The 14,162-nt window shown below is 46.8% G+C and overlaps 1 protein-coding gene across 1 annotated transcript; it reads right to left on the bottom strand.

Moving 5' to 3' along the window:
• Positions 1 to 1,355: 1,355 nt before the first annotated feature.
• On the bottom strand, positions 1,356 to 2,486 carry LOC123160282 (uncharacterized). The gene has a single exon (XM_044578084.1). It carries the CDS (start codon positions 2,481 to 2,483, stop codon positions 1,671 to 1,673), a length of 813 nt encoding a protein of 270 aa, XP_044434019.1. The 5' UTR covers positions 2,484 to 2,486; the 3' UTR covers positions 1,356 to 1,670.
• Positions 2,487 to 14,162: the final 11,676 nt, after the last annotated feature.

Below are 14,162 nucleotides of genomic sequence, written 5' to 3'. Positions count from 1 at the left end.
TCGATACCCCTGGATATCCAGTTTAGAAGATCGTTAGTGGGCAATCGTTGGGAAGAGTGGCTGCATCTAGTTAGGAGACTGATGCAGGTACAACTATCTCAACAACCTGATAAATTACGCTGGAATCTCACTAGGTCGGGGGGATTCACGGTTAAATCAATGTATGTTGATGTTATTAATTCCAGCTCGATTCCTACTTCAAAGCATGTGTGGGACGTCAGAGTTCCTTTAAAGATCAAGGTGTTTATGTGGTTTCTACATAAACAGGTGATCTTAACAAAGGATAATCTTATTAAGCGTAATTGGACAGGACCTACTAGGTGTAGTTTCTGTGATCAGGGTGAAACCATTAAACATCTTTTCTTTGACTGCCCACTAGCTAGAATTCTTTGGACGACTATTCAAGTCGCTTTCAATATTACCCCACCAAGGTCGGTTAACATGTTGTTTGGGACATGGCTAACTAGGGTAGAGCCCGGGTTAGCAAAACATATTCGCTTGGGGGTTTGCGCTTTTTTGTGGGCGCTTTGGAATTGCAGAAATGACTTCGTCTTTAACAGATCAACAAATATCCATGTTTTGCAGGTTATCTTCCGTGCAACGGCTCTTATCCGTTCCTGGTCGCTACTCACTCCGACGGAGGCCAGGGAGCTTTTGGTTACTGCTGCTATCCGATGGGAGATGGTAGCTCGGGATATATTCAGCCGGTTTGGATGGCGGTCGTGTAACAGGATAGGCAATTAGTTTACCTGTCTATTTTGGAGCCAAACGGCTGTGATGTATAAGTGCTTTGGCTAGCTTGTGTATCTAGCCTTCGGGCTCTGTGTGAGCCTTTTCTTACTTTTCTTGTTGACAACCTTGAGACTTCGAGACTTTGTGGACTATTTTATGCTTAATAAGATGGCCGTATGCATCATGCTGATGCAGAGGCCGGGGAAGCCCCCCTTTTCGAAAAAAAAAAAACATGTCGCCACTTGGTTCCTGTTTCACCAGGATGTTTATTAACTACGGTTACTTCATCAGGGGATTCAGATTGTGCCTTTGATCTTTAGGAGGAGCGTGCTACACGGTAAATTGGCAATGCTTTTACATGAAGTATACTTTTGGTGATACTAAGAAAGAAATGCTATAGATAGCTGAATATGACATTCAGGTTAATTTGTTCAGTCAGCTCAACCGGATGGCTACTCACAAGTCAGAATGTTCCGGTGATGGCTTCAGAACCGACAATTCTCATTGGATTATCGCGCTGCATCTTAATAATCTGTGCTTCTTTCACGAAGTTGCACCACAACTCGATCTCAAGTAGTAATAATAAATAAATAAAACTGTAAACGGAAGGAGATGGAGTTGAACTTCGAACTATTCCATACGCAATATATGTACTGTACAGGACCACAAATTAGGCTGGCTATATAGTTCGCAGCTGCGGCTATTTACATACTCTACTACCGGCATTGTTTGCATTTATAAGTAATTTTCTTGTGCGGGGATGCTGTATAAGAATTGCATATGTACGTTCCTGTCGCTACGACGAATGAACCTATAATGAATAGAATAGCAGAGTATACGCCATTGGCGGGCTAAGCAGAGCAGAGCAGGGCGGAGCAGAGGAGGAGGGCGGAGCAGAGCCCGAGGAGGACGATGGGCGTCGGCCGGGCTGTGTCGTGCTACGGCGACCTGGAGCGGCAGGTGTCGTGGTCGATGGGCATGACGCTGCCGGGGGGGTAGCTGAAGCTGAGGGGGCAGTTGAGGCGCGTCCAGAAGGCGACCTTGAGGAAGATGCCCATCCTCCACCGGGTGCGCGCCTTGCCGGACAGGGTGATGGGCACCACCCTGGACCTGAGCGCCTCCTCCATGGCCCGCATCCCGGCGAGGTCCAGCTTGGCCCCGCGCGACGCCCCGCTGTAGGGCAGCGTGAGGGAGCTCTCCCGGGCGACGCTGAAGGTCTCGGCCCTCAGCTGCAGCAGGGTGGTGCCGTGGAACTTGACGTCGATGTTGAAGCTGGAGAAGGAGGCGTTCACCTTGGAGTTGGTGTTCCTGGCCAGGACGTCGGCCCTGACCTGGATGTCGCGGATGACGCCGTCGGCGGGGCTGTAGTCCAGCTGCTGGAGGTACGCGTTGGTCACCACCATGTACGGCATGTGGGGCTTGTAGATGAGGTACACGGCGAATACCGCGGCGCCCACCACGATGATGCCGATGGCCAGCAGCGTGCACAGGATTACCGCCATCCACACCAACGGGGAGCTCCGCTGCCTGTCGTCGTCCGGGTACCGCCGCCTGTTCCTCCCATGGCGGTGATGACCCGCGCCCGCCTCAGCCGCCCTCTCGTGGTGGTGGCGGTCGGCCTCCATCCTGCTGTCTCCGGCCCTCATCTCATGCCGCGGGCGCTTCGATCGAGCTGGGCTGGGTTGATATCGGAGGGATGGAGTGCGCATTAAGGAAGGAAATGGGAGCCGAATGGAGCGGTACATATCCATGGATAATTGTTAAGCTTGGATGAGAGGAAGGGTTTTGGAATCTTCTTTGCTCTCTCTCACCGCCACGCCTCCTTTTTGAGTTTTGTGAGCATGCTCAACAGCTCAAGGCACTCATATGCGTTGCTTTGCTTCCTTGCTTTACAACTGAACTCTACTCTACTCTAGTCTCCTAGCTGGCTAGTCATCTGGTCCTCTCAACTGGCCATCACAAATTAAATTTCAAACCTTCGGTCATAATTAGGTTAGTTACAGCCGTGGGTCACCAAATTTGAAATGCATTCCAGACAACTCCATTCCACAAAAACTGCATTTCATTTCAGATTACAACATTTCCTTCCACACGAAACCCACTAACCGCAACAAAGAACAGGCTAAAATCTCCTTGAGGTAGACCTGCTGCCGAAGCCCGGCCCTCCTGGTCAATTCTTTGAAGAACCAATTGTGCCAATTGTGTCAGATATTTTTGCTACATTCAGCGAAGCATTTGTTTGCTACGCCCGGGGCGATGGAGGGCCATAACATAGGTAAGGAGAATATGATTGATCATTTCGTGACCTTGATCACAAAAAATGGGCAGCATGGACGACATGGGAGCATGTGTGCCAGTCGATCAGAAGTCCAACAATGATCACTAAGAGCCAGCCACATGAAAAATGACATGTCAGTGGAGCCCTTTGATTTCTAGGTGAAATCCGATGACGGGGCGCTCCTAATCGATTAGGAGAAGCGGCGCTCGCTACAACGCGAATTGGGCCGGCCCGCGAAGGGGCACCGTCACAAAATGGTCATAAAATGCGCGAAAAGAATAAAAAAATAAAGCTCCCACGGCGAATCGAACTCGCGCCCTACAAGTTGCTAACCACTAGGGCATGTGGTTGCAAGTGACAAAATCCAGCGCTAACACTTTATAAACCATCGTAGCTGCTCATACACGATTTTCTTTCAAAGAAATGAAACTTCACAAATTTCAAAAAAAGTTCATGAACATGCAGAAAAATGTTGCCCTATTCAAGAAAATTCATTGATTCTGAAAAAAGTTCATCAATTTAGAAAAATAGCTCACAGAAAAATGAAAAATGTCCATCAAAATTTTGAAAACAAATCATCAATTTTGGAAAAAAAATCACAAAACTTAAAAAAGTTCATCAATTTTGGAAAAAAGGTTCATCAAATTTCAAAATAAATTCATCTAATTTAAAAAAGAGTTCATTGAATTTGAAAATGTTCATCAAATTTGAAAAAAAAAGTTAATCGAATTAAAAAAGGGTTTATCGAATTTTAGGAAAACATCAATTGTTCAAAATAGTTCACTAAAAATAATTTTTTTTTGAAAACAAACGTTCATCAAATTTGAAAAAAATATCATCGATTTGAAAAAAGTTCACGCATTTAAGAAAACAAAAAAACAAAAATCGATGAGGGAAGAAACCAGGAAGAAGAAAAAAGAAAAAATAACAAAAAATGGAAAAAATGAAAACAAAAAAAGAAAAAAGAGAAGGAAGGAATAAAATATGGTAACAGATGAAGCTTAGCAGAACCCGCTTCGTGGCTGGTTGGTTATACCAGCGAACCTTGATGAGGGAGGTAGCTGGTTTCCATTTGTGGATTTGCCTATAACAATGTCGGTGTACTAAGATATGGGCCCTTAGTACCCCAGACTTATGCACAGGCAGTGATAGCACCCCGACAAGTAAGGCTTGTTGGGAAATCAAGACTCAAGACTAAGCCCAACATTCAAGACCCAAGTTGCAGAGATACAAGGCAAAACACCAAGTGCAGAGATTACTAACTACCCTTGCCAGAGGTCGGCAAGGTGCTGGCCAAGTGAAGACCCGGTTGAAAGTGCATTGTTGCACTAAACTACTTTTGACATCTATGACAACTTCATTTGTGTCTCTAACCACATGCTCTAGTGTGAACAACACTGATTAAGTTAAAATGGAGCATGGATGGTTATTCCCTCTCTTATTGGAAAAAGGAAAAACGGAGTGTATAAGAAAAGCGGAGTACCATAGTGTTTTCTTGTTTCCTGAGTCCTTAGGGCAGTTGCACTATTAAGACGGGGGTGCATCACAAAAACATCTGGGAATTAACTTGTCTTCTCACATTGATCTGAAAATTCGCACGGAGAAAAGCTTTTGTTCAGGCTGGAACTTCCGGGGACCGGAAGGTCCGGCAGGGGTCCGAGAAGCTTCCGGGGTAACGAGAGAAACTGCTCTTTCTGTGCAATCTCTCTGTGTAGCCCGGAACCTTGCCGGACCCTGGCCGGAACTTCCGTCCTCCGGAACTTCCGGGGCGGCCAGAACTTCCGGGCGTCGGGACTTCCGTCCCCTGTTTTGACAGCTTCCGGGGTACTACAGAGTTGATGCAAACCCTCTGTGTAGCCTGGAACCTGGCCTGAACTTGGCCGGAACTTTTGGGGTCCGGAACTTCCGTGTGTGGCCGAAACTTCCGGGCTACGCAGAAATCTGCCTCCAACGGCCAGATTCCAGCCCCACCTATTGTTGGAAATATGCCCTAGAGGCAATAATAAAAGGATTATTATTATATTTCCTTGTTCATGATATTATCTTTTATTCATACTATAATTGTGTTATCCGGAAATCGTAATACATGTGTGAATACATAGACCACAACATGTCCCTAGTGAGCCTCTAGTTGACTAGCTCGTTGATCAACAGATAGTCATGGTTTCCTGACTATGGACATTGGATGTCATTGATAGCGGGATCACATCATTAGGAGAATGATGTGATGGGCAAGACCCAATCCTAAGCATAAGCACGAAGATCGTGTAGTTCGTTTGCTAGAGCTTTTCCAATGTCAAGTATCTTTTCCTTAGACCATGAGATCGTGTAACTCCCGGATACCGTAGGAGTGCTTTGGGTGTACCAAACGTCACAACGTAATTGGGTGACTATAAAGGTATACTGTGGGTATCTCCGAAAGTGTATGTTGGGTTGACACGGACCGAGACTGGGATTTGTCACTCCGTATGACGGAGAGGTATCTCTGGGCCCACTCGGTAATGCATCATCATAATGAGCTCAAAGTGACCAAGTGTCTGGTCACGGGATCATGCATTACCGTACAAGTAAAGTGACTTGCCGGTAACGAGATTGAACGAGGTATTGGGATACCGACGATCAAATCTCGGGCAAGTAACATACCGATTGACAAAGGGAATTGTATACGGGGTTGCTTGAATCCTCGACATCGTGGTTCATCCGATGAGATCATCGAGGAGCATGTGGGAGCCAACATGGGTATCTAGATCCCGCTGTTGGTTATTGACCGGAGAGCCGTCTCGGTCATGTCTACGTGTCTCTCGAACCGGTCTACACACTTAAGGTTCGGTGACGCTAGGGTTGTAGAGATATGAGTATGCAGTAAACCGAAAGTTGTTAGGAGTCCCGCATGAGATCCCGGACATCATGAGGAGTTTTGGAATGGTCAGGAGGTAAAGAATTATATATGGGAAGTCGAGTTTCGGCCATCGGGAAAGTTTCGGGGGTCACCGGTATTGTACCGGGACCACCGGAAGGGTCCCGGGGGTCCACCGGGTGGGGCACCCATCCCGGAGGGCCCCATGGGCTGAAGTGGGAGGGGAACCAGCCCCTGGTGGGCTGGTGCGCCCCCCCTTGGGCCCCCTGCTCCTAGGGTTGGGAACCCTAGGGGAGGGGGCGCCTCCACTTGCCTTGGGGGGCAAGGCACCCCCTTGGCCGCCGCCCCCCTTGGAGATTCAATCTCCTAGGGCCGGCGCCCCCCAAGGGTCCATATATAAAGAGGGGGGAGGGAGGGCAGCCGCACCCTTGCACTTGGCGCCTCCCTTCCCCCTTGCTACACCTCTCCCTCCCGCAGACGCTTGGCGAAGCCCTGCCGGGATCCCTGCTGCATCTACCACCACGCCATCGTGCTGCTGGATCTTCATCAACCTCTCCTTTCCCCTTGTTGGATCAATAAGGAGGAGACGTCACGCTGACCGTACATGTGTTGAACGCGGAGGTGCCGTCCGTTTGGCGCTAGGATCTCCGGTGATTTGGATCACAACGAGTACGACTCCCTCAACTCCGTTCTCTTGAACGCTTCCGCTTGATCTACAAGGGTATGTAGATGCACTCCTCTCTCTCGTTGCTAGATGAACTCATAGATTGATCTTGGTGAAACCATAGGAAAATTTTATTTTCTGCAACGTTCCCCAACAGTGGTATCATGAGATAGGTCTATGCGTAGTTCTCTTTGCACGAGTAGAACACAAATCTGTTGTGGGTGTAGATGTTGTCAACTTTCTTGCCACTACTAGTCTTATTTTGCTTCAGCGGTATTGTGGGATGAAGCGGCCCGGACCGACCTTACACGTACGCTTACGTGAGACAGGTTCCACCGACTGACATGCACTAGTTGCATAAGGTGGCTAGCGGGTGTCTGTCTCTCCCACTTTAGTTGGAGCGGATTCGATGAAAAGGGTCCTTATGAAGGGTAAATAGAAGTTGACAAATCACGTTGTGGCTTTTTCGTAGGTAAGAAAACATTCTTGCTAGAACCCTATTGCAGCCACGTAAAAGAAGCAACAACAATTAGAGGACGTCTAACTTGTTTTTGCAGCAATTGCTTTGTGATGTGATATGGCCAAAAGTTGTGATGAATGATATATTGTGATGTATGAGATCATGTTCTTGTAATAGGAATCACGACTTGCATGTCGATGAGTATGACAACCGGCAGGAGCCATAGGAGTTGTCTTAATTATTGTATGACCTGCATGTCAATGATTTAACGCCATGTAATTACTTTACTTTATTGCTAAACCGTTAGCCATAGTAGTAGAAGTAATAGTTGGCAAGCAACTTCATGGAGACACGATGATGGAGATCATGGTGTCATGCCGGTGACGAAGATGATCATGGAGCCCCGAAGATGGAGATCAAAGGAGCTATATGATATTGGCCATATCATGTCACTACTATTTAATTGCATGTGATGTTTATTATGTTTATGCATCTTGTTTACTTAGAATGACGGTAGTAAATAAGATGATCCCTCATAATAATTTCAAGAAAATGTTCCCCCTAACTGTGCGCCGTTGCGACAGTTCGTTGTTTCGAAGCACCACATGATGATCGGGTGTGATAGATTCTAACGTTCACATACAACGGGTGTAAGCCAGATTTACACATGCAAAATACTTAGGTTAACTTGACGAGCCTAGCATGTACAGACATGGCCTCAGAACACAGAGACCGAAAGGTCGAACATGAGTCGTATGGAAGATACGATCAACATGGAGATGTTCACCGATGATGACTAGTCCGTCTCACGAGATGATTCGACATGGCCTAGTCGACTTGGATCATGTAACACTTAGATGACTAGAGAGATGTCTAATCTGAGTGGGAGTTCATTAAATAATTTTATTAGATGAACTTAATTATCATGAACTTAGTCTAAAATCTTTGCAAAAAATGTCTTGTAGATCATATGGCCAACGCTCATGTCAACATGAACTTCAACGCGTTCCTAGAGAAAACCAAGCTGAAAGATGATGGCAGCAACTATACGGACTGGGTCCGGAACCTGAGGATCATCCTCATAGCTGCCAAGAAAGCACATGTCCTAGAAGGACCGCTAGGTGAAGCACCCATCCCAGAGAACCAAGACGTTATGAACGCTTGGCAGTCACGTGCTGACGATTACTCCCTCGTTCAGTGCGGCATGCTTTACAGCTTAGAACCGGGGCTCCAAAAGCGTTTTGAGCAACACGGAGCATATGAGATGTTCGAGGAGCTGAAAATGGTTTTCCAAGCTCACGCCCGGGTCGAGAGATATGAAGTATCCAACAAGTTCTATAGTTGTAAGATGGAGGAAAATAGTTCTGTCAGTGAGCACATACTCAAAATGTCTGGGTTGCACAACCGCCTGTCCCAGCTGGACATCAACCTCCCGGACGAGGCGGTCATTGACAGAATCCTTCAGTCGCTCCCACCGAGCTACAAGAGCTTTGTGATGAACTACAATATGCAGGGGATGGTGAAAACTATTCCTGAAGTATTTTCAATGCTGAAGTCAGCAGAGATAGAAATCAAAAAGGAACATCAAGTGTCGATGGTCAATAAAACCACTAAGTTCAAGAAAGGCAAGGGTAAGAAGAACTTCAAGAAGGACGGCAAGGATGTTGCCACGCCCGGTAAGCCAGTTACCGGGAAGAAGTCAAAGAATGGACCCAAGCCTGAGACTGAGTGCTTTTATTGCAAAGGGAAGGGTCACTGGAAGCGGAACTGCCCCAAATACTTAGCAGACAAGAAGGCCGGCAACACTAAAGGTATATGTGATATACATGTAACTGATGTGTACCTTACCAGTGCTCTTAGTAGCTCCTGGGTATTTGATACCGGTGTCGTTGCTCGTATTTGTAACTCAAAGCAGGAGTTGCGGAATAAGCGGAGACTGGCGAAGGACGAGATGACGATGCGCGTCGGGAATGGTTCCAAGGTCGATGTGATCACCGTCGGCATGCTACCTCTACATTTACCTACGGGATTAGTTTTAAACCTCAATAATTGTTATTTAGTGCCAAGTTTGAGCATGAACATTGTATCTGGATCTCGCTTAATACGAGATGGCTACTCATTTAAATCCGAGAATAATGGTTGTTCTATTATATGAGAGATATGTTTTATGGCATTCTTAATTAATCTCGAACGTGATGTTACACATATTCATAGTGTGAATACCAAAAGATGTAAAGTTGATAACGATAGTCCCACATACTTGTGGCACTGCCGCCTTGGTCACATTGGTGTCAAGCGCATGAAGAAGCTCCATACCGATGGACTTTTAGAGTCTCTCGATTATGAATCATTTGACACATGCGAACCATGCCTTATGGGCAAAATGACGAAGACTCCGTTCTCTGGAACTATGGAGCGAGCAACCAACTTATTGGAAATCATACATACTGATGTGTGCGGTCCAATGAGCGTTGAGGCTCACGGAGGATATCGTTATGTTCTCACTCTCACTGATGACTTAAGTAGATATGGGTATGTCTACTTGATGAAACACAAGTCTGAGACCTTTGAAAAGTTCAAGGAATTTCAGAATGAGGTAGAGAATCAACGTGACCGAAAGATAAAGTTCTTACGATCAGATCGTGGAGGAGAATATTTAAGTCACAAATTTGGTACACACTTAAGGAAATGTGGAATCGTTTCGCAACTCACACCGCCTGGAACACCTCAGCATAACGGTGTGTCCGAACGTCGTAATTGCACTCTATTGGATATGGTGCGATCTATGATGTCTCTTACCGATTTACCGCTATCATTTTGGGGATACGCTCTAGACATAGCTACATTCACTTTAAATAGGGCTCTATCTAAATCCGTTGAGACGACACCGTATGAATTATGGTTTGGGAAGAAACCTAAGCTGTCGTTTCTAAAAGTTTGGGGATGCGATGCTTATGTCAAGAAACATCAACCTGAAAAGCTCGAACCCAAGTCGGAAAAATGCGTCTTCATAGGATACCCTAAGGAAACCATTAGGTATACCTTCTACCTTAGATCCGAAGGCAAGATCTTTTTTGCCAAGAACGGATCCTTTCTGGAAAAAGAGTTTCTCTCAAAAGGAGTAAGTGGGAGGAAAGTAGAACTCGATGAAGTACTACCTCTTGAACCGGAAAGTAGTGCAGCTTAGGAAAATGTTCCTGTGGTGTCTACACCGACTGGAGAGGAAATTAATAATGATGATCAAGGTACTTCGGATCAAGTTGTTGCTGAACTTCGTAGGTCCACAAGGAAACGTTCCACACCAGAGTGGTATGGCAACCCTGTCCTGGAAATCATGTTGTTAGACAACGATGAACCTTCGAACTATGAAGAAGCGATGGCGGGCCCAGATTCCAACAAATGGCTTGAAGCCATGCAATCCGAGATAGAATCCATGTATGAAAACAAAGTATGGACTTTGACAGACTTGCCCGATGATCGGCGAGCGATAGAAAACAAATGGATCTTTAAGAAGAAGACGGACGCGGATGGTAATGTTACCATCTATAAAGCTCGACTTGTTGCTAAGGGTTATCGACAAGTTCAAGGGGTTGACTACGATGATACTTTCTCTCCCGTAGCGAAGCTGAAGTCCGTCCGAATCATGTTAGCAATTGCCGCATACTATGATTACGAGATATGGCAGATGGACGTCAAAACGGCATTCCTTAACGGTTATCTTAAGGAAGAACTGTATATGATGCAGCCGGAAGGTTTTGTCGACCCTAAGAATGCTAACAAGGTATGCAAGCTCCAGCGATCCATTTATGGGCTGGTGCAAGCATCTTGGAGTTGGAACATTCGCTTTGATGAGATGATCAAAGCGTTTGGGTTTATGCAGACTTATGGAGAAGCCTGCGTTTACAAGAAAGTGAGTGGGAGCTCTGTAGCATTTCTCATAATATATGTAGATGACATACTTCTGATGGGAAATGATATAGAATTTTGGATAGCATTAAGGCCTACTTGAATAAGTGTTTTTCAATGAAGGACCTTGGAGAAGTTGCTTACATATTAGGCATCAAGATCTATAGGGATAGATCGAGACGCCTCATAGGTCTTTCACAAAGCACATACCTTGATAAGATATTGAAGAAGTTCAATATGTATCAGTCCAAGAAAGGGTTCTTGCCTGTATTGCAAGGTGTGAGATTGAGCTCGGCTCGATGCCCGACCACGGCAGAAGATAAAGAAGAGATGAGTGTCATCCCCTATGCCTCAGCCATAGGATCTATTATGTATGCCATGCTGTGCACCAGACCTGATGTAAACCTTGCCATAAGTTTGGTAGGAAGGTACCAAAGTAATCCCGGCAAGGAACACTGGACAGTGGTCAAGAATATCCTGAAGTACCTGAAAAGGACAAAGGGCATGTTTCTCGTCTATGGAGGTGATGAAGAGCTCGTCGTAAAGGGTTACGTCGACACTCGCTTCGACACAGATCTGGATGACTCTAAGTCACAAACCGGATACGTGTATATGTTGAATCGTGGAGCAGTAAGCTGGTGCAGTTGCAAGCAGAGCATTGTGGCGGGATCTACATGTGAAGCGGAGTACATGGAAGCCTCGGAGGCAGCACATGAAGCAATATGGATGAAGGAGTTCATCACCGACCTAGGAGTCATACCCAATGCGTCGGGGCCGATCACTCTCTTCTGTGACAACACTGGAGCTATTGCCCTTGCCAAGGAGCCCAGGTTTCACAAGAAGACCAGGCACATCAAGCGTCATTTCAACTCCATCCGTGAAAATTTTCAAGATGGAGACATAGATATTTGCAAAGTACATACGGATCTGAATGTCGCAGATCCGTTGACTCAACCTCTTCCGCGAGCAAAACATGATCAACACCAGAACTCTATGGGTGTTCGATTCATCATAATGTAACTAGATTATTGACTCTAGTGCAAGTGGGAGACTGTTGGAAATATGCCCTAGAGGCAATAATAAAAGGATTATTATTATATTTCCTTGTTCATGATAATTGTCTTTTATTCATGCTATAATTGTGTTATCCGGAAATCGTAATACATGTATGAATACATAGACCACAACATGTCCCTAGTGAGCCTCTTGTTGACTAGCTCGTTGATCAACAGATAGTCATGGTTTCCTAACTATGGACATTGGATGTCATTGATAGCAGGATCACATCATTAGGAGAATGATGTGATGGACAAGACCCAATCCTAAGCATAAGCACAAAGATCGTGTAGTTCGTTTGCTAGAGCTTTTCCAATGCCAAGTATCTTTTCCTTAGACCATGAGATCGTGTAACTCCCGGATACCGTAGGAGTGCTTTGGGTGTACCAAACGTCACAACGTAACTGGGTGACTATAAAGGTATACTACGGGTATCTCCCAAAGTGTCTGTTGGGTTGACACGGATCGAGACTGGGATTTGTCACTCCGTATGATGGAGAGGTATCTCTGGGACCACTCGGTAATGCATCATCATAATGAGCTCAAAGTGACCAAGTGTCTGGTCACGGGATCATGCATTACGGTACGAGTAATGTGACTTGCCGGTAACGAGATTGAACGAGGTATTGGGATACCGACGATCGAATCTCGGGCAAGTAACATACCGATTGACAAAGGGAATTGTATACGGGGTTGCTTGAATCCTCAACATCGTGGTTCATCCGATGAGATCATCGAGGAGCATGTGGGAGCCAACATGGGTATCCAGATCCCGCTGTTGGTTATTGATAGGAGAGCCGTCTCGGTCATGTCTACGTGTCTCCCGAACCCGTAGGGTCTACACACTTAAGGTTCAGTGACACTAGGGTTGTAGAGATATGAGTATGCAGTAAACTGAAAGTTGTTCAGAGTCCCGGATGAGTTCCCGGATGTCACGAGGAGTTCCGGAATGGTCCGGAGGTAAAGAATTATATATGGGAAGTCGAGTTTCGGCCATCAGGAGAGTTTCGGGGGTCACCGGTATTGTACCGGGACCACCGGAAGGGTCCCGGGGGTCCACCGGGTGGGGCCACCCATCCCAGAGGGCCCCATGGGCTGAAGTGGGAGGGGAACCAGCCCCTGGTGGGCTGGTGCGCCCCCCTTGGGTCCCCCTGCGCCTAGGGTTGGGAACCCTAGGGGAGGGGGCGCCTCCACTTGCCTTGGGGGGCAAGGCACCCCCCCCTTGGCCGCCGCCCCCCTTGGAGATTCAATCTCCTAGGGCCGGTGCCCCCCCAAGGGTCCCTATATAAAGAGGGGGGAGGGAGGGCAGACGCACCCTTGCACTTGGCGCCTCCCTTCCCCCTTGCTACACCTCTCCCTCCCGCAGACGCTTGGCGAAGCCCTGCCGGGATCCCTGCTACATCCACCACCACGTCGTCGTGCTGCTGGATCTTCATCAACCTCTCCTTTCCCCTTGCTGGATCAAGAAGGAGGAGACGTCACGCTAACCGTACGTGTGTTGAACGCGGAGGTGCCGTCCATTCGGCGCTAGGATCTCCATGATTTGGATCACGACGAGTACGACTCCCTCAACCCCGTTCTCTTGAACGCTTTCGCTCGATCTACAAGGGTATGTAGATGCACTCCTCTCTCTCGTTGCTAGATGAACTCATAGATTGATCTTGGTGAAACCGTAGGAAAATTTTATTTTCTGCAACGTTCCCCAACACCTATAAATAGTCTTCTTCTTCCTTGCGAAGAACTCGACGACTCCATTTCTCTCACCTCCATTTTCAGACCTCAATTTCTTGGAGATCTCCCTCCTTAGCCACCAAAAGCTCTTGATCTTTTGGGAAGCGAAGGAGAAGTGCTCGATCTACACATTCACCAAAGCGAAAGTTGATCCCCCTTTGTTTTTGTGGTGCATTTTGTTAGTCTTGGAGGTTGAAGACTCCTAGGCGGTAGGAGTGCTCCGGCGAGGAATCGACCATTATGATTTCCCCCGAAAAGTTTGCGAAGGTTAGGAGACCACCTCAAGGTCTACCACTAGTGGTTGAGAAACACCTTCCTGGTGTTGTCTCAAAGGGAAAATATGGTGAGCCTTCATGGCGTTGGTATGCCTTCGTGGTAACATCCACCTCTCTAACGGTGACGTAGCTTCCCTCCAAGGAAGTGAACATCGGCATACATCCTCGTCTCTTGAAGTTGCGGTTATCCCTAACCCTAACTT

The sequence above is a fragment of the Triticum aestivum genome, chromosome 7B (assembly GCF_018294505.1).
Source record: "Triticum aestivum cultivar Chinese Spring chromosome 7B, IWGSC CS RefSeq v2.1, whole genome shotgun sequence".
Taxonomy (NCBI): Eukaryota; Viridiplantae; Streptophyta; class Magnoliopsida; order Poales; family Poaceae; genus Triticum; species Triticum aestivum.
Note: the sequence above shows the minus strand (reverse complement) of the source record. Positions and strands in the feature narration are given on the sequence as shown.

Excerpts from the sequence above, each read along its gene's own strand:
- LOC123160282 (XM_044578084.1), bottom strand. The coding sequence starts at position 2,483 with ATGGATATGTACCGCTCCATTCGGCTCCCATTTCCTTCCTTAATGCGC.